The sequence below is a fragment of the Bombus terrestris genome, chromosome 9 (assembly GCF_910591885.1).
Source record: "Bombus terrestris chromosome 9, iyBomTerr1.2, whole genome shotgun sequence".
Lineage (NCBI taxonomy): Eukaryota > Metazoa > Arthropoda > Insecta > Hymenoptera > Apidae > Bombus > Bombus terrestris.
Window position 1 is genome coordinate 11852066 of NC_063277.1, and position 19947 is coordinate 11872012.

The following is a 19947-nucleotide window of genomic DNA, read 5'->3' on the forward strand; positions in this document are numbered from 1 at the left end:
TAGTTGAAATTTCTTTCGGTTATTTGGTGATTTTCATCAAATATCTTTAATATATGCTATTTCGATATTTTAGAAATATTTCTTAATATCATCTTTAATTACTTAATTGCTTGTTATCGTTCTTGATGTCTCTTTTATTTAAATAATACTTACTTTTCCCCACGGACCAGCACGCCAATAATATTCATCGTCGCATTCTCGCAATTTGCAAGGCTGTTGAGATTTAGGCTTCTGATCCATCGGGCATTTATCAGTGGGCGTAGGATCGATCAATCCGTAACGATTCGCACGATGACAGGACACTGATCGTTGCTGAATTCCTTCACCACACTCTGCCGAACACTTGAAACATATTAATTGATTTTAGTACAGGAAAGTAGTAATATATCTTCAATATTTTACCATCTTCTTTCATTCATCTATTTCTTTTTGTGCATTTTATTTTGGTGCTTGTTATACACGTAAGATGTGCAAGTATCTTAGTGATTTATCAGAATATTTCTCGCACCATTTGTTATTTTTTTCATAAATATTCGCTGTTGATGTGCAGAAAGCGTGACAATGTATGGGTTTCATGCTCATTATTGCTCATGCACCGATGGTGTTTGTACATAAAATGTATATAAAATGTATGTTAAAAAACTGAATATCATTGAATCATTATATCTACAGATATACATATGTATGTAATGATATACATATAAATATAGAATGATACACAGGATGTCTAAATTGGTGTTAGCACTTAATTTTATAAATTGACATCAAACTTTTACATTAACGTTTATTTTTTATGTCTACTGTTTTTCACAATATTTGTGATTGGTAATGATATTTATTATCAGTGGCGAAAATTATATATTATCTATATATTCAAGTAGGAGGACACTTATTATCTCCAACTATATTTTGCTTTGGGATATAAATTATCAATATTAGAAGAGACTGTACAAATCTGTAGAAAATACTGATACAGCTACAAAAAGGTTCTGGTATACAAATTTGGAATCACTTACATACATTGCCAAGTTTGAACAAATTTATAAAATATTCTTGAAGGAGCATAGATAAGTATCACACTTAATGCAATAAACAAATTAATAGCTAAGGTACCTAAAATGGTAAATGCAGTGATGAAAAGCACGAGAGGCAGATATATCAAAGAATGTATAATTATTATTCCATGTTAGGCAACTATTTGAGTCATGGCCATATAAAATATTTAATTATTATTTATTATTTATTACAAATATATACTCTGATGTAGTATATAAAAATAAAAAAATGTATTAATATGTGTTAATGATCCTATAACATTGTCCAGAAATTTGTGATAACATTATAGATTAATTATAATTTATCAATACTTGTTATAACAAGAGTCGTCATTACTTTTAAACAGGAGTGTACATTGATGATATTGTTTTACAAAGTTTACATCTTTTCAGACTATCATTTTTCCTGTTTTACTTAGTAACTTCATATTCTGTATATGTAAAAATGATGGGAAACATGTTATTTAATTTTTTCTGCAATAAATCAAATAGCTACTATATCTACCTACATACTATATATACAATATACTATAGTGATTCACTCGAAGATAAATTGATGTGCGTCCAATTAAGAGATAAGTATAGCTGATAAACGTTGTTATGAGATGATAAGGTTTCATGAAACGCTTTGGGAAAGAGCATTGACAAAAAAAAAAAAAAAAAGAAAAAAAAAAAGAAAGGAACGATGACACCAATATCTAGTGTCATGCAAATCGATAACTTCCGCATGCTGCATCGTCAGGAATGATATATTTCATGAAGAAAATCATACAAATCGCATGCTCGTTCGAACGATTATGCAAGCGTGAATCAACCGTGGATTAACACAATATTATTAGTGTTAATAGGATGAATTATTATTAGAGTATTCGTATGGAATCCAATGGGATAGACTTCTCTGCTCCAATTGTTGACCTTGGAATTTTCTTGTATTTATTGGTCAGAGGTGGACAAAATAAAATAAAAAAATATATTTTGTTAAGAAATGGAACGTCCAAAGAACATGGAAATTATTAGACACGTGTTAAAGTAAAATAGGCTTCTGGGTTACTGTATCTACTGAATTATGTAATATCTTTATGATATAACGGAAACATACCAAGACCTCATTCGATCAAAGTTAACGTTGAATGTAAATAATGTCGCTGATATGGTTCTGTGCAAATTCGAAATTTATCTCGAAATTTGATTCACAATAATCGCCCAGTTTATGATCCATTTTCATCGAAAATGGATTACAAAGATTGGTTAAGGATTAGTGAGAATATCGGTCCCTCAAACCACACGATAAAATACGACTTCCTAGTGAATATCTTTCGCCAAACAACTTCTATATCGAGCATACGAAATCGAGCTTACGGATGAATCAAGGAAAACAAATATAAAAGATTTCGGTATCTCTAGACTCTAGACCTTTCTAAGTAAGATTATTCTACATCTATTTTGGAGTATCTCATTCTCCATTTAGGATAGTAACGTATTGGCTGAATACAATAAAGATTATTGTAATTTCTTCGTAAATAATATCGTTGCTTCATAGAATCAGAAAGTAGAAGCATTAATGAACCGTTTGAACACAAGAAAAGTATTGTAACTTAATCTCATTCATAAAATCCATCGATAAGCTCGATCGAGAGGATCCAACCAAGACAAAATCCGAATATTGAAAGTGGATCGAAATGAACAAGAGGCAGGCAATGGTGTAAAACATGATCGATAAATCGTAGATCATAGCGGCGAGGTATGAAGATACCTCAGACCAAGGTCCTTCCTGCCAAATAAAGTTGCAGGCAAAACGTCGGCAGGGTCTCTGCGATCTCGGTTTTCTCAGGCCAAGCCTTGAGCACTGCTCGTCCTTTACAGTCACTTCCGGCCCGTGGTTTCCTCTCCTCATCGTGCACTCCACTCTTCGCCTTTGGTGTCCGGTACCACACGATTTCGAACACTGCAAAACATTTTCGTTCGATCCAAACTGCGATGGAAACTTCTTATCAACTCCCTTCGATCCTTGACGCTTACACTTCTGACGTTTATTTGACAAACTTGGTATTTTAGACTCTAATCAGGATTTATTTGTAATAATAAGAAAGGTTTAGAATACATAAAAGATTTATAAAAAGACAGTTCGAAATTATTGTTTAATTTATTCTGGTATAGCCTAATAAATGGACGCTAATATTCAAGGGTTATTAATATTTCTGTTAGTGTCTAGTAGTGTCTTTCTATGGCAGACACCATGATCGTTTGTTTTTTTATTTTTTGTCTGTCTATTAAGAACTAATATTGTTTGCTATTAATAGTAATTACCCTAGGATATGTTAAAAGTTAGATAAATAGAATTAATTAAATCTTTTTGTTTCTATTTAATATCTTTTTAATGTTTTTGATTCCGCTGTTACATATTGTGTATTAGTGATTTGCGTATTATATAGTGCAAAATGTGAACAGCTTAAATAATGGTGGAATTGAAAAATCACGACATTGACAAACGACATTTAATTACTTTACCTTCTTTGATATTGTTGTAAAAATAAAATCAAAATTTGAATCCACAGTTCCTATTTTTTTATTGTAGTTATTAAAGAGATTTTTTCTTTTTATCATAAATAATATTTTTATATAAATAACAAGTACAATATAAAGATAATAAGCAATAGATTATCGGCCTATGTATTTTTATTCAGTAAGGGTTTTAAAAAGGAAGCGACATCGAAGAAAATACGGCAAATGAATACAATACTTACGGCACTCCATTTAGAAGTTTTCCACTTGCGGAGAATATTCGTTTCTACTCGATTCTTTCGGTCTGTAGAAGTATTTACACAAGGTCTCCTTCGGCACGTCTTTGCTATTTCCGGTTTCTCGATGTCATGGCAATTCTCGTCTGGTAAAATTTCACCACGTGGACTTCGACAACGTACTTGTCGATACTGGTGTCCCAATCCACATTCTACGTCGCACTAAATTGATAAATTAATAAATTATATTAATATAATAACTGTAATCAAATTTCTATAAGTAAATTAACTATTAATTAAAGATCGTTAGTTATCCTAAAGTAATACTTTCTTTACATAATTTAATCATTAATACGTATAATTTCATAATTCCTAAATGAGGTAAATATTCTTGAATGCCAGAAATAAAATAATGGAATATCTATTCATATCATTATCGTTTTATGTATTTCTAAACTAACCTGGCCCCAGTCACTATGAATCCACATTGGGCAATGATAACGATTGCAGGGGATCTGAGTAGATGGTTTCTTTTCGTTATCACAATAACTATCAGGAGCAATGGTTCCTGTTTCGATGGAGACACATTTCACCGCTGTATTCATATAGCCTTTGATGCACGGTCTAGAGCACTGGAATACGAACAATATATACATATATAACGTTACTATTTTTTTCTCTAAATAATTAATCAGTCATTTACAGCTACGATAATAAAAAAATTGAGTGAAATATTATAATCATGTAAATACTAACCTGCCGTGTTTGAACGTGCCATTTATATCCATAACGGAAAATTATATCATGAATTTCGTTATCTTGCTGAGAAGGAATCTCATATGGTGGATCAGAAGAATATTTAATTGGCGGCTTGTTTATCTGTAAATAATAAAACATGATTTTACAAGTGAAATAATATACATTAAGGAACAATAAGAATGTCGAATTAAAAAAAGATCAATGTACCACTGGACAAGGTTTCAGTACACAGACTGCAGTATCGTCAGGTTTATTGGCAGGAGAACATTTGTTACTTGTCATTCCATCAATAGGTTTGCATATAACTTTTCTTCGCTTTATGCCTTCACCACATGTAACTGAACACTGTGAACAAAGACAAGTTTACTTAATGCAGAATGTGCTTAATGTATTTTATTTGAGTATATATCAATTATATTAATAATTGTCAGTTACATTAATTATATTATTATACTAACTACAAGCTTCCAATTTTTTGAAATCGCTTTAAATTTAAATATGTGTAACACCATTACGTACTGGGCTCCAATCACCAGAGTGCCATTGCTCGCAAGGTCCAGGGTTGCAAGTTTCTGCAATATTAGGAGGAGTATCACCGCAGTAACTGTTTGGAACAATACGGTTCTGTATGTGACACACAAAGTGCCTGTTTCTCTTCCCTACGCCACACGTTACTGAGCACTATTATAAAAAGAAAAAAATAGATTACAAAAAACAATTTAATTGTGAAATCCCTTAACTGCTTAAGGATCAATGTTGCATTAAAGCAACATTTCATTTGCAACCTTTTTCAGCTAATTTACATTAACGATAAAATTAGGAATTAAATAAGTCAAAATAATTGAGACATATAATTACACGACTCCAATTCTTGAACGCCCACTTGGGACATTCTTCGTTTCCACACGCTCTTTCCAAATCTTTCTTTTGTCCCATACAATTTTCTTCGGAAACTGGTCTTCGATTCGAGTCTACGCAGATAGCTGTTCTATATTGAACTCCACCACCACATGTGGTATTGCACGCACTCCATTTCCCGTAACTCCAGTGAGCATCCTCACAGGGACCTATACAAGCTTCCGTATCGTTTGGTTGTTCAAGATGAGCGCACGATTGTGCTGGAATTGCACGAGGTGGATGATTCGAATGCAACAGCCTTTGCATACATCTAGAGGTCACCATGCGAGTTCCTAGGCCACAGTGATTCGAGCATTCTGATACTTCAGTGATATTCCATCTGGAATCATTCAACAAAAATGTGATTCGTTTTACTCACTTAGATTTTTGTTATAGCTTGACAGTAACAAACTAATTAAAGCATTCAGAGTAAAAATGCACTTAGTCCAATATAATTAATTAACTAATAACTATACACTTATCGACAGCATACTTACTCAAGTATACAATGATTGTTGCACATTTGACTCTCTTCCCGCGGCCTTTCCGACTCGCGACAGTAATCATCAGCGACGACCTCTTTGTATTCGATGCTTATACATTCAGCCTTACGATGCTTCATACCTTGACAGGTGAGACTGCAATCTGACCACTGGCTTAGTTTCCATTCGTAGCTCTCTAGAATATCTCGCGGTACCGTGTATTCGTAAGTAATTTGGGGCGGATTTAATTCCCTCACTGATAATATCTGGAAAATTATACGTAATATGATAAATATTATGTAATATTATATTATATTATATTCATCATATATATAACATATATAGAATCATTATCAGAATTACTAGAAATTAGGATTTCCAGTGACTTCTATTCTATGTGATAAATTTATTGATAGATGGATTTATTTACAATGGATTAAACAGGAAACGATGGTTATTTAACGCGAATTTAATGCAGTAACATGGTATAACTAAGACAACTAAATTGATAATTCACAACTCACAATTAATAATTAAACAACTCATAACAACTCGCAACTCGCTCTCAACTCTCTCTCGACTTAACTCTCTCAACTCAATTGACGACTCGCAACTAATTAACTCCTTGCAACTAGACTCTCAATTAACGACTGAAGGTTAATCGCCTTTCTCCCTTAAGCATCTCTTTGTTGTCTTTTCATACCCCTACCACGTACGTGTTCCGTAACTGTGCACGATCATAATCACCGTACGTCTCCTTCCGCGTAACTATTTGATTGAAGCACCGAGGACATATTGATGGGCCGCTTGGCCCATTGAAGTTTCCCAACCCTTTCGACACTTAGGTTTTCTTGCACCTTTATTTATATTTCGTCGGATCTCTCTTAGACAATCTTTCCACGATACTACATATGCGTCAATATATAATTAATTTTATTCCATGATATTCTATTGTTATATTCTATAAGTATTCTATGATTGATTATTTCAATATCATTATGAGTAATAATATAGTTATTTTGGAAATGTTGAGTTACACACACACTTACTTCCAGAATTAAGTCAGTTTCGATTGGCCTGGAAGTGTTCAGACGTTCCACAACTGATTCAGGTCCGCTGTACTCGATAGTTACGCCATTATCTACGATCACCCTTTGGGTCATCACCATGAAGTTCCCATTTAGTATGTATTTCCCGTTTTCTCCAAGACGCAAAGCTGAAACAGATCAATGTCACAATTTAACGATGAACACTAAAATTCAGACATTCATCAACAATTTTTTCCCACAAAATGAAGATAATTGTACGATTATTTCTATATTTGTTAAGATACCCTACATGACATATACTGGTACAGCAAGAAAACATTCTTTATCTGCACATACAGTATTCATTGAACTGTTAAATTGTAGTACGTATCGTACTGATCAATAATCAACAATTATTTCACACTGTTTTATAATCTCATCTTTCTATCAAAACTGAGGAAACAAAAATTCTGATAAAAACATATTTTATCATAATCTAATCTTTCAAATAAAATTGTAAGCAAACTGTACATAAGTTTTAAAAAGATATCTCCTCGTCATATAAGGATATCTTAACAAACGTAACGATAAATCATCTAATTATTCTCGACAATCTTCCTAAAAGGAAAAGAAAATGAAACAAGAAAGAAATTCTGAAGGAAAGTTCAGTTAATGTTAGCAAGTTTAATAGCTCCCTCGAAACAGGAAGGTTTCACACGATTCTCGCAACGTGTCAGGTATCACGTTCATTGAAAACTGAAAGGAATCAAGTACCGAGGTAATTGCTGTCGCCTTGCATGTCCTTCCAACCGTGTTGCCTGATGTCGATGTTATTGCTACCCGCTGGGATCTTGGCGACTCTGGTATAGCCGTACTGGGTGGAGTTGTAGGAACCAGTGATCCACTGGCAGGTGGAATTGTCGCCTCTGCATACGCCGCAGATATCGAGTTCCGCCGTTGAGTTTAAAACGTGGTCGCATCCCGCTGGTTTACAGAGGCCGTTCACGCATATGTGAAAGGTATCCCGGCTGCACGGTGTTCCGTCGATCACCTTGTCCGCCAGCATGTAATACTGATTGCTTTCCACTTGGCAGTACAATTTACAACGGTCCCCCGGCGATACTGAAACAGGAAGAAAGAACAGAAATTGTAACGTCGAGGACGATAAGGATGAGCGTTAAATTCTTCGCGGCCCAAGCAGCATTTTACATTTAATCCTGACTAGTTCATAATCTATAAACTTCTTTTAAAAATTTGAAACCATTACTATGGTGTTATTAGTATTTTTGTATACATATTTTCATTGATAGATTTGAGAAAAAAATTTCTGTCTTGAAGGCTTCAGAATGTGAAAAGAAAATGTCACATATGTTCCATTCTTCCAGTTATGTTCGTGAAAATATAAATTCGCACAAACATTCGCGGTCTAGTCATTGCACTTACTTCGCGAATACTTGGCATGCCATTTAACGTCCTCCGTCAGGTTTGGAATTCTCATATTGTTGTTGTCGAAATACGAACACTGTAGTTCCCTAGAGAACAAAGTGGAGAACGGGTAGATTAATAAAGAAAGTATTGCAAAAATTGCTAAAGATTAATTTCTTACAAAATGTATGTTTGCGGTAAACGTCCTCACATTGCAAATATCTACCGTTTCAGATTGGTTTCAACTTTTATCGCCATAGTTTTGCTACACTCGTGTTTCATCATGACGCTAATGAAATTTCAAAAAAGTTTTATACAACACCATATACTATATTCGTAAATGTTTTCTACGATAAACGTTCAGATATTTTTCGTACGTCGCTATAAGTTGAAATGATCTGAATTCGAAGTAACTTGACTAATCCGAACCGGAATAATAAATACCTGAAATCAGGACTTCCTGGTGGACATTCCTTGGTACCACAACTGCGATATTTTACTCGTTCACCGATACAGTAATGGCCGTTGTTTTGCGGAGGTGGATTATTGCATTCACGGTATTTTTTCTTGATACCACCGCCGCAGGTCCTCGAACATTTCCCATATCGTCCCCATGCGCCCCATTGGCCATCCACTGGCTCGAGATTTCTGCGGGAGACGCATTCACCTCGAAGACACCATTTGTCTTGGCCGCAGGCGGTTCCATCAGCCCACGGCATGTGCTGGGTACGACACTGACCTCCGTGCGGTGTGGTGCACCACAGTCTCCTGCACACTGCCTGGCCAATAACCAACCAACCGCTCAGTTTACCTCAATTCTTAAGCAGTATGTTTGCTGCGTATTGTTTCGAGCAACACGATGCTCGAAACAATTAACCGTGGCTCGGTAATTTTGAGAAAACTCTGACCTTTGTTAGAGATGAGATATACAGCAACTCTTACTGGAGAGTTACTCACGTTGATTATTCAGGAAATTGATCATGCATGGCATATCTGGTAAAACAATATGCTTACTTATATAGTGACAAAAAAGGAGGGCAGCTTTAGAAGAGCTTTTAAATATTGTTCGTATAGATTATTTTGAAAACACAGGGAGACTGAAGCTCGAATCTGGCGGCAAGTCATATAGAAAATGTTAGTACCCAATAAGGGTTAATAATTTGGTACGTAACATACAGTGTCTACAAAAAGTATTGGTACATCATTCTATTTATTATAGCATTTACATACTAATTAATAATTAGGTCCGAGTATATCAACATTTCATTTAGCAGCACTCTCATAACACTACGAAATACACAGAACTTGATGAAACACGCCTCATTAGAAAATAAACGTGTGTGCCAATATCAATGAAGAGGTTTTTTAACAACTTCTATATTTTATTTTCACAATGACAATCTTTCCTTTCGTTGTCGTATGAAGATACATATTGCTAAATAACACGATATTGAATTGTATTTGAACCTAATCGGTATATAAATTCTATAGTGGCTTTGTAACCACTTTAGTAGTCTTTAGTAGTCTTTGTAACCACTGCATGTATACGTACAAAAATGTGTGACTTACCATCACCCACCATGTGAGCGCAGACTTCGGATCCCTTGCCGAACACCAGCTCGCACTGCTTATTCACCGAATAATCTTCGCCAGGGAGTCTTCTCGGGTTCTCTCGCACCATTGTGTTATCCGGCCTGTCCAGCAAACAGTTTCCGTTTCCGGCCCTTGAAATAAATTTCACCAAGTTTGAACAGGTCCATCCGAGGGGAGGCTCTTGAATCATTCGCCGGCCGAATTTTTGTCAGAAACGGACAGGATCCAAGAGATGTGCGGCGGCCGGTCATTCAGAAATGCAGCGGAACCGGATTCCTAAGCGAGGAGTCGTCTTCTTCAGGTTGTTCGCAGAAAAACTCGCGGCACCGGCTCTCGACCCGATCGAATCGAATTTAGAATTGTTCTGAATGGGAGCATCGGCTTCCAATTCGGCTAGCTTTAGTTTCATAGCGGGTGAATATCGCTATTTCAAATACTAGCAAAACGCGATATTTTCTGCCTCGTGTCGTGACAAAGAACAAACTCCTTTTGACTATTGGACGCGGGTTACATTTAAACAAAGACACAGTGTTTTATCGAAGATCGATAAGCAGAGCTTTCGACGCGATACAAATCATTTCAACAACGAAAAATATACAGTGACGTGCAAAGATCTTGGGAGGTAGGCTCTTTTTGTTACGGTCTAACTCTTTCGCCGCGGATTAAAGCGATAAGGTGTTGTAATAATTGCGTTTTCGTGATTCTGTATATTGTAATACCGATTTGACGATCTTACATTGTCCTACGAAGTTTGCAAAATATTACACCGTATTATGTAACTCTTCACGTTCTCGCTGAATTTTACGTCATTTTACACGATCCTGCCACGTGTTTTTACATAAACTTCATCGCAGATTTACATGGTCTTTCTGAGCTGGATCCGCCTTTGCAGGAAAACGTGTGTTACTTTTTAAAAACCACGTGCTTTTTTAATGCGATCATCGGTGGTCTGATGAAGAAAAAGGAAATCCTAACGAGGCTAACGAAGTTTCAGTTGTATTCAAGGGTCAATCTGTCAGTGTCACACTTTTCAAAATGAAGACGGTTTAGTGGTTCGTCAAGGTAATGACTGACTCACTCGAGGAACTCGGTGACGTAGTGCCGGGAACATTTCGACCATTCCCAGGGGCGAGTGTTGCCGTCCAGCATTCTCGACATTATGTTGTGCGCACCAGACCGATTTCTGAAGGAGGTACATTTCACATCGTCGTCGTGGGGCATGCTCAGCCTAAAATCCAAATTGGGTATCAATTTTAAAATAAAAACAAATAACAATGAAAACTATAGGTGAGGAAGCAATTTTTAAATTTCATACGCTGTTACCTAGTCCCATATCATATCTAAAAGCTAGTTTTAAATATTTAAAAAATGTTGATTTTCATAACATGAGTTATTCTGCTGGTATTATACCAAATTTCTTGCACTTATCATAATATTAATTTTTCACACATTAAAATACTCTCCTTCAGCCACAAGGTGATATAAAAACCAGAATACAAATTTTTTTAGTGGAATTAGTATTAAACAATTAAGGTCGTATATTTGTCATTTGTCATTTGTGTTATGTGTATACGTAATAAGTTGATAAAAAACATGTGTTATAATTGTGATGTATTGTACCGAAAGTAGTTTATATTTTAGGAGAAGAATAGTTAGTTCGGTGATTTTAAATACAAAAATTGATGACAATTCAGAGTCAACGACGACGAGTGCACTGGACAATTGAATGTTTTATTTTTCGAACTGAAATTTTTGATTTTATATTTGCTAGATTTCTAATCCCTAATAATTTTACTCACACGTGGCCAATCTCATGAGCGATTGTGAATGCAGCAGCCAGACCATTGTCTTGAACAATAGCGCAGGATGATCCGGGCATGCACATTCGTCCAAGCTCAGCCAGGCCCAAAGTGTCGCAGCTCATTTCGTCGGAATTGTGACACAGATTTTCCCTGTAAAAGTTTTATTTTCATTTTTGAAATCATTACCATTTCTTGGAAATACCATAAGTTCAACGATTTCATAATTCGATAATAAATATAGAAGTAAAAGATTGTATACATTTTTAACAAAAAATTTTTTTTGGTAAAAAGAAAGAAACAAAAAATACAAATAAATTTCTGTTGTTTAAAAAAATTACAGTTTCGATTATCTTGTTGCGAGTGAATCCACTCTATTCATGGGTCAAATTACTCAAGAATAAAACTCGTACTCTTGTAAATTATTACTGTTTTTGATGATTACCAAGATACACACCAGAGTATTAGTCCATCCTTAGATCTTGATCAAGTTTGCTAACGAAATGTTAGAAGATTCTTCTTAAATGAGTTTATTATATAATTTATTTGGAAGCCTATATACTACAGTTTTCAGATACATCTAAACAAAGAAGTTGCGAGTAACAAATATATACCTGGTTAAAAGGAGAGCAGTGTCGTAATGTCCTGGTGACGATGCGCTCGGATTATTGCTTTGCTGCCATCGACAGAACTTGTTCAACATGTCAGTCGCTGCGATTCCTTCACCTTTGGTACGTCTAGCTCCAAATATCTTCTCTATCGGCACGATATTCATCACTGAAATGCTTATGGGATTTCCAATTGACTGATCTTTGTAGATTAGCGAGACCTGCGAAGAGGAAATGATTTTAGCGTTATTTTTATGCTTAACATTTTTACTGCATCTGAATCGTCACGTTGCCTCAAGTAATCATCTTGAGAACATATTGAAAATGTTTCAACTCTTTTCTCCAAAACAGTAAGTTCTTCTGCTAAAAGGATCCTGCCTGTTTCTCTTTATTTGATTTATTCGTTGGAAGCATTTCATCATTGGGACCAGAGAAATCAACAGAAATGATATGTAATTGCATCGAATAATTAACCAGAAAAGAGGGAAAAGCAGTAAATGTGTTTTAAGTACGAGTATTAAAAGATTTCTGATTTATGTTCTCGTTACGATAACGTTCGGTGATTACAGCATATTAAAACCGTATCACGCAAATCCTCGTTCCTCGTCGCTTCCCTTAGCTTTCTAAACGCGATAACAGTTTATAAATTACTAGACCAGAACCGTCGTTTAACTAATAATAAATCAGCGTAATCGCGAGTACAGGGAAGTTCGAGAACTACTTTCCAGATATTCGAGTTATCTAAGCGTCTGCGATGGATTTCCCCCTTTTTCAAGTAATTTTTCCAGTGCAAGTTGAAGGAAACACTTGTAATCTCTTGTTTTTATTTAATTCCACGCTTTCTTTCATTTTCTCTAATGATTCGGCTTTAATATTTTCCGTAATTCTCGTAAGAACGACAAACTTCTCAGCTGAACGATCAAAAATTATTCTCAATTTTCATCAGTTCCAAACATGTACCATATCGATGCTTATGTCAGTTATTATAGTAACACGTCCGATAACAGTGAAACAAACTGGACTTTAAATTTACATTTTTTCAAATAGTAAGATACCCAACTATCCCATCCAACAAGATACAATAACGACTTTTGACGAGGCCGAGTTCGATCGTATCCTCGACGAGGTGTTACGCTAACAAATTCCATAACGAAATAGGTAACATTTTCTAAAAGATCAATTTAAAACTATTGAGATATGTATAATTTTGTTTGCAAGACTAAATTAGTAGTGACACACGTATGTGAGTATGAGTGTATGGAATTATGTGTGTGCACAGCGTCTTGAAAAACAGATGAATGCAACTGTTCCATTGGCAGTGTGGTACAGAAGATGGTGAGACAAAAAGAATGCTGAGACGCGTGCAAATGTATATCGACGAAGATCCTGTCAATCATTTATTAAATAAATCTAAAACTATTTTAATATAAATTCTAAGCGTAATCTTAGTATTCCTTTACTTTTATTTCCGCGATTAAGATCCACAATTCTCAACAAAAACGTAACATAAAATGGTAAAATTTGCAAAGGACAATTATTACCAAATTGTCGCGCAGGACTCGGGTCAGTTTAACATTTTCACTTGTAGAAAAGCCGCGTGTTTTCGTCGTCTGATAACGACGGAATAAAGATTTTTTACAAAGGCGAGGTCGATTGCATCTTTGATGAGGCGTTCGAAAAGGAAAGGGCGAGGCTCATGCAGAAGAACAGTACCGGAGACGAGACGCGAGCAAAACGAGGATATAACCGTGCATAAACAATGCGAGACACAGTCGACTCTTAATTAGTAGCGTGTCTCGAATCTCAACCGACATCGCCCAATCTTCATGGAACGAATCCGTGGGACGGATGATAAAACGCGGAGGATGCGTGGCTGCTTTTCGATTACATCGGTCAACCTTACGTCCTCTTCCTTGCTTTTTAATTACACGCTACTTATTCGACGTACCTCGCTGTCTTTTTCTTTCTTTTCTCTTCCTCGCGTTTCGGTTGACATGCGAGCAAATAACTCGGATACGTCGGTCGATGTCGATCACGATCGCCAGTTGTACTTCGTAACTTCTGTTTGCTACTTTCACCATTGTCACGCGTCTCGTTGTATTGGAATATTTATATAGATCGCAGATTGCAGTTCGAGAAGTTCGGTCGAAGACTTTAACAGTTTGGAAGTTAGAGGATCTGCGAATTCGAAGGATCGACGTATGGAAATTTGGAGATCGAAGGTTCGAATATGTGAACATCTGAGCATTCAGATATTTGCGGATGTGAAAGTTTGAAGGTTTTGGATTTAAGTAAAAATCGACTAAAAATTTCGTCTTTTTGTGCAAACTGTCAAACATTGTCTTTACTGTACCACAATTGTTTTTTTAGTACTACAAACTTAATACTTTAAATACCACCATTCTTTTTATATTATTATTATTAACATGTATTTCCTGTACAAAATATATTTCCTATATCATAAAATACGATAAATCTTGAGAATAGAGAAATAATTATTTTCCAAACCATCAATCCTGAATTATTCGAAATTACTCAAAAAATTAATCGAAGAATTAGCAAACACACCCACCATAGAATTAATGCAAGGGAAATCTATACAAGGAAATTCTACGAATGCCTAAATAAAGGAAAAGTAAAAATATTCAGATTTGAACACCATCGTCCACTCTCGCCCATCCATCAAACAGTCATCGTCCGCATTAAACAATTTCTTCCCCGCTTTCCAAATCCATTCACTTAATCGACCAAAGCGACTCGAACTAATCTTCGTCTCCTCTTCCTACATCGTCTGCTATCCGGAATGAACTGACTCGTAACTGCACTATAATGATTCATTACAAGAGACCCGGCTGGACAAGCTGGCGGAAAAAAGAAGACAGAGATAATTCCTCGAGTCTGATGGCAATGGACGATGCCAGAAAATCTTCGTTCGACCGATTAATCGCGAGTTGTCTCGAACTGAAACGAACTTTATTAGATGAAACGAACCACGGTCCTGATGCGTTCAATTGGAATAATTCTTTCGACGTCCGGATGATGTGTTACTCTGGCTACAATTTCTTCTAGGGAATTTACCGAGGAATAGAGCAGAACGATTACAACAGATTCGTTCACGTCAGAATCGTTTGATAGCTGGTAATTGATTGATTAAACGCGTGCGAGCTTTTCTACTAAGATATAACGCGATTTGCGTGGTACTCGAGCGACTTTTTGCTTTCATCGTGTTTCGACATGTCTCCCTTTGATAGGCCATGGACGCTGGTGAATGGATCTATGAGAGATTAGAACGACGAGTGTCGAACAGGTGTTGCTGTTCCAGGTGTAAGCAACTCTGTCGATCGTTATCTGTTTGAGAATCACACGGTGAAAGCGAAACGAATTAATACTACCACTACCTGAGCAGTCGATACGATTAACTTGTCACTTTTTCTCCAGCTATTTTAGAGGATTCTATGATGGAGATCGGGGAATTTGAAGGTTTGAAATTGGGAAAGCCGGGAAATTCGTAGGTCTGCAGATTCGAGGATCTGAAAAACTGCAGATTCTCAGGTTCGCGAATTTCAAACTTTCGAGAGTTCGGCAGTTCGAAGATTTGACAATTTAGAGATTTGGCAATTCAGAGATTCTTAGAGTTCGAAGGTCCCGAAAGATCGGAAGAAAGTGGATGGTTCGAAAATTCGCAGAGTTAAACATTCAAAGAATTGGGAGTGCGAAGTAGTAAAATTTGAAGAATTGGGAAATCGATGGTTTGAAAACTTCAAGAATTGGAGATTTAAAGCTTTGACGAGCCGAGGAATCGTAAAAATTTGAAGATTTGAAAATTCACAAGTTTGGATATCTGAAGATTTGAATATAAAAAAGAATTTAAAAATAATAGTTTTGATAGAATATCGAGATTCAGGAATTCGAAGGTCTGTCTGAGGTAAAGTAGATAGAGCGGATATTATCGAGATAACGTGGGTAGTTTTGGATTCTTTTTCGTGGTCGTTGCGTTAGGTGTGACTGCAGAAGTTTGGAATTTGCTGTGGATTGCGTGCAAGCGTTTGGATACTTCACTGATTGGTTTAAGTAGCTGGTAATTTAACAGTTGGAAGAAGAAATTACGCGAACTTCAAATAATGTCGAAACTGAAAATAGAAGAGCTGTATTGATTATTGAAAGAATTTTAGAAACTGCAAATGCAAGTTATACTTAATTTGAAACGGTAGATGTTAATAGAAATCGATTAATATAAAAAAATAGAATTAAATCAAATTTTGATGAAATTGACGAAACATAGTTGAATAAATAAGGCAGAAAAATTAAAGGTAAATAAAATTTCTTTTCATTCGGATGCGTTTTAAAAATTAAGCGATATCCTGATTGAACTCAGATTCTATTAGATAAAAGTAATAAGAATTATGTGATTAAATATGAAACTAGATCTTTTACGTCATTAGCGTGTAGTAGTTTGTACTTTAAAGAGTAAAAAGTTGCATATCTTCGTTGCATATATTCATTGCAATATAATGACATAGCGCTATAATCGTATGATTTACGACAGTCGAGTGTTACAACTTTGCGTAAGTCGGTATAAAAGCAGGTAGAAAAAACTGTATTAAAAAAGGAAGTAGTCTGCTGCAGCAAACAAATTATTTCTGCTACATATTCATTGGATTGCATGTCCTGCTCATACAGTCAGTATGCTTGCGTTTAGAAACAGAAGAAACCACGTCGACCTTTGTATTTAATCAGTTTCGTATAAATTTACGTGCAACTTATTTACCGCAGCTCTAATAATAAAATTTCAACGTGTCTCAACCTACCAATTCGATTAACTTAATCATCTGACAAGGGAAACAATTTTCTCTTTCATAACAACAAACTATTCCACTTTTACCATTTTTCCATCGCATGAAAACTTGCGTCCGATCAATCCTGTGATTCACCATAGCATTTTATTCATTATTATACTATGTTTTATTCCAAGTAGGTATTTTCAATCTGCAGATTTATCGAATCCCATTGCTTTCTACTTACAATGATATTGTAGTACCGAACTTCTGCGATACGCCGATACATTGCCGCGACTCTACTGTTGAAACTGGTCACTCGGCCGATCAATCTTCGCATCAAGATCGCAAAGAGACACGCGATAACGCGAGGAAAAAGGTTGGAAAAGAAGCGTCTCTCGTTGGACCGGTTAGAGGAACCGACCGAGAAACGCGGCAATCGAATCGTGTCACCAGGAGATCGCAATGTCAGCCGTGCGCAAAGAGGCAAGTTTTTCATTTCCACATCGGAGGTGGTCAGCCGTGAGCGATGTCGCTTAAAGCACCGTTCACATCTACCACGATCCTGTCCCACACTGTACAGGTATGGTCAAATGGGTTATCCAGGCGACAAAAATTCATATTTATCGAGTAACAGCTGCCGACAGTTCCTCTTCTTGTTCACTTTTCGTTCATTGCGTGTCAGTATCGACCAACTATTAGTAGACCGTGGATTTTTATACTCTGACGAATGTAATCGAAGAAACAGAATAATTATAAACAGAAGATTATTTAGACTTGTAAATATTACAACGAGCAAACGAAGTATTTGCCTGTGAATATGGACAAACTATTCGTAGACCGTGGATTTTTATGTAAATTTATATTCCAACGAATATACCGAATATATTAAAAGAATAGAACAATAATAAATAGAAGATTATATCGATCTCTAAATATCATAACGAGTACATGAAAATATATTTGGATATTAGAAATCTCTTGCGAATGTATCATTCCAGTATTATCATCAGTATATTCCTTCGAAATTTCATTGGTACTGTAACAAGACCTGGCGAAGCTTTGACATGATTATACATAAATATTGTCTATAAATATACTTTGGTTACTTATAATTGTATATATTACGTTATCATCTTATATTATATCGTCTTATCACTGTATTCATTTCATTTTATCGTTCCTTACCAAGTAACAATTTCAATTACTTGTTAATTTCCGATGGAAACAAAGGTACCTGACTGTAACGAACAATTCCTGTAATTGCTCTCCCTATAAAGAAATAAGATTTCAATTACAAAGCTCAACGAAAAATAGAAACCGACTGTGTACCGTATTTTCCCTGACGCGTCAGACTAAACAATAGACCTATACTACTTAAGTGTCAGACATTAGACGTATGCTGCTCAAGACCAGACCAAAATTCCAAGTATAACACTAAAACTTACAATATCCTGTATCATATTTCATATTTTGTCGCTGTATCGCTATTTGTATAACCCTGAGCTCTATATTTCAATTAGTCTTTCCTTAATACGTTGGTAACTATCGAATCGTGTAGCGTTCTTCCGTCACGAGATAGCTAGACAGGGTCGACGTAGTGCATCGAGCATAAATTTGCCTGGAACTCGGTCAATCGTCGATCGACGTTGTCGAGAGTACACGGTGAATGCTCCTCTACTCGACACGCACGGGGCCTCGTGGATGGTGTTCCGTTGCTCTCGTAATCTTATCGAGCGGTCGTAACGCGGCTTAAAGCCATGAAGTTTTAATGGTTTTCGAGATTGGCTGCTTAAGTGATTCTTACGGCTGAAGAAATAGAGAAAAGGAAGAAGATGGGTGGCGCGTGATTGTTCTGACTGTTAACTAGATCGTTTCTTACAGGCAAACTCGTCTTGTTTTCACGTACGAGATGTTGCGTTTGTTAAAGAGAAATTGTTTTCTCGTGTTAAGCCGAGGCTTAATAGCTTCTTTCTAGCTAATTAGGAGTTTCTTGTCTCTATACTTGTTCCATGGAATCATTGAAATGCATCGAGTCGATGGAATAAATTCAAATTTCTTTCTGCTCTGCTTATGTTTCTAAAAATGACAGTCTCGTTAGACACGTTCATAAAACTCTTGGAATTATTTTAATTATGTAACTGTAATTATGAAACTGTTAGGAATTCTCATGTATGGGGAAGTTTAGAGGCACGGTAATGGACAAAATACGAAAACGCATGAAAATATATAAAATATCCGAAATATGATACCGTATGAGGTTCAGCGGATCAAACAAATCCCCGCGTACGTTCTATTAGGTCGTCCGAAAAGTTTCTTTCGTTTTATAAGGAAATAATTTTCCGCTTTATATTATTTCATCGAATTACATATGATCTACTTTGTCCTATTAAAATGAAGATCACAACGTTCGACAGATTAGGTTTCATGTTTGTATAAAAATGCATCTTTGTAAAAGACGTGTCTGTGAAAGAAAAACACTTTTCGGACAACCTAATACCTTCTCAATTATGTTCATAAGAATATGAAATTCTTATAAATATGTACAATTTAATAATATGTTACAGCTCAATAATACATAACAAAGGTCCAAGCATTTGTAAGAAATTTAATAACATGCAAAAATATAGTATCTACTTCTTCCAATGTTTAACATTATTTACCCTTATTTTTTGAATTAGATTCACTACAACATGAATTTGCATAAAATTTCTTACTCCACTAATAACCAATAACGGACCACCCTGCACGTAATCCTCTCTCCAAGCGACCAGAGACGATTCGTCGA

The 19947-nt window shown here is 35.7% G+C and overlaps 1 protein-coding gene across 2 annotated transcripts in view; it reads right to left on the reverse strand.

Moving 5' to 3' along the window:
* Nucleotides 1-19947, reverse strand: part of LOC100650487 (A disintegrin and metalloproteinase with thrombospondin motifs 9) — a 174441-nt gene that overhangs the window by 6855 nt on the left and 147639 nt on the right. Inside the window, exons 9-25 of one of the 2 annotated variants that reach the window (XM_003397537.4) lie at nucleotides 12391-12605; nucleotides 11777-11929; nucleotides 11056-11205; nucleotides 9954-10108; nucleotides 8829-9159; nucleotides 8403-8491; nucleotides 7734-8081; nucleotides 6981-7147; nucleotides 5947-6197; nucleotides 5411-5789; nucleotides 5072-5233; nucleotides 4760-4897; nucleotides 4550-4672; nucleotides 4255-4425; nucleotides 3800-4015; nucleotides 2809-3000; nucleotides 154-342 (exon numbers count right to left, since the gene is read on the reverse strand). In XM_003397537.4, the coding sequence (XP_003397585.2) occupies nucleotides 154-342; nucleotides 2809-3000; nucleotides 3800-4015; nucleotides 4255-4425; nucleotides 4550-4672; nucleotides 4760-4897; nucleotides 5072-5233; nucleotides 5411-5789; nucleotides 5947-6197; nucleotides 6981-7147; nucleotides 7734-8081; nucleotides 8403-8491; nucleotides 8829-9159; nucleotides 9954-10108; nucleotides 11056-11205; nucleotides 11777-11929; nucleotides 12391-12605 (3429 nt within the window). The remainder of the gene's footprint in view (nucleotides 1-153; nucleotides 343-2808; nucleotides 3001-3799; nucleotides 4016-4254; nucleotides 4426-4549; nucleotides 4673-4759; nucleotides 4898-5071; nucleotides 5234-5410; nucleotides 5790-5946; nucleotides 6198-6980; nucleotides 7148-7733; nucleotides 8082-8402; nucleotides 8492-8828; nucleotides 9160-9953; nucleotides 10109-11055; nucleotides 11206-11776; nucleotides 11930-12390; nucleotides 12606-19947) is intronic. The other variant, XM_020864389.2, reaches the window with a different exon arrangement.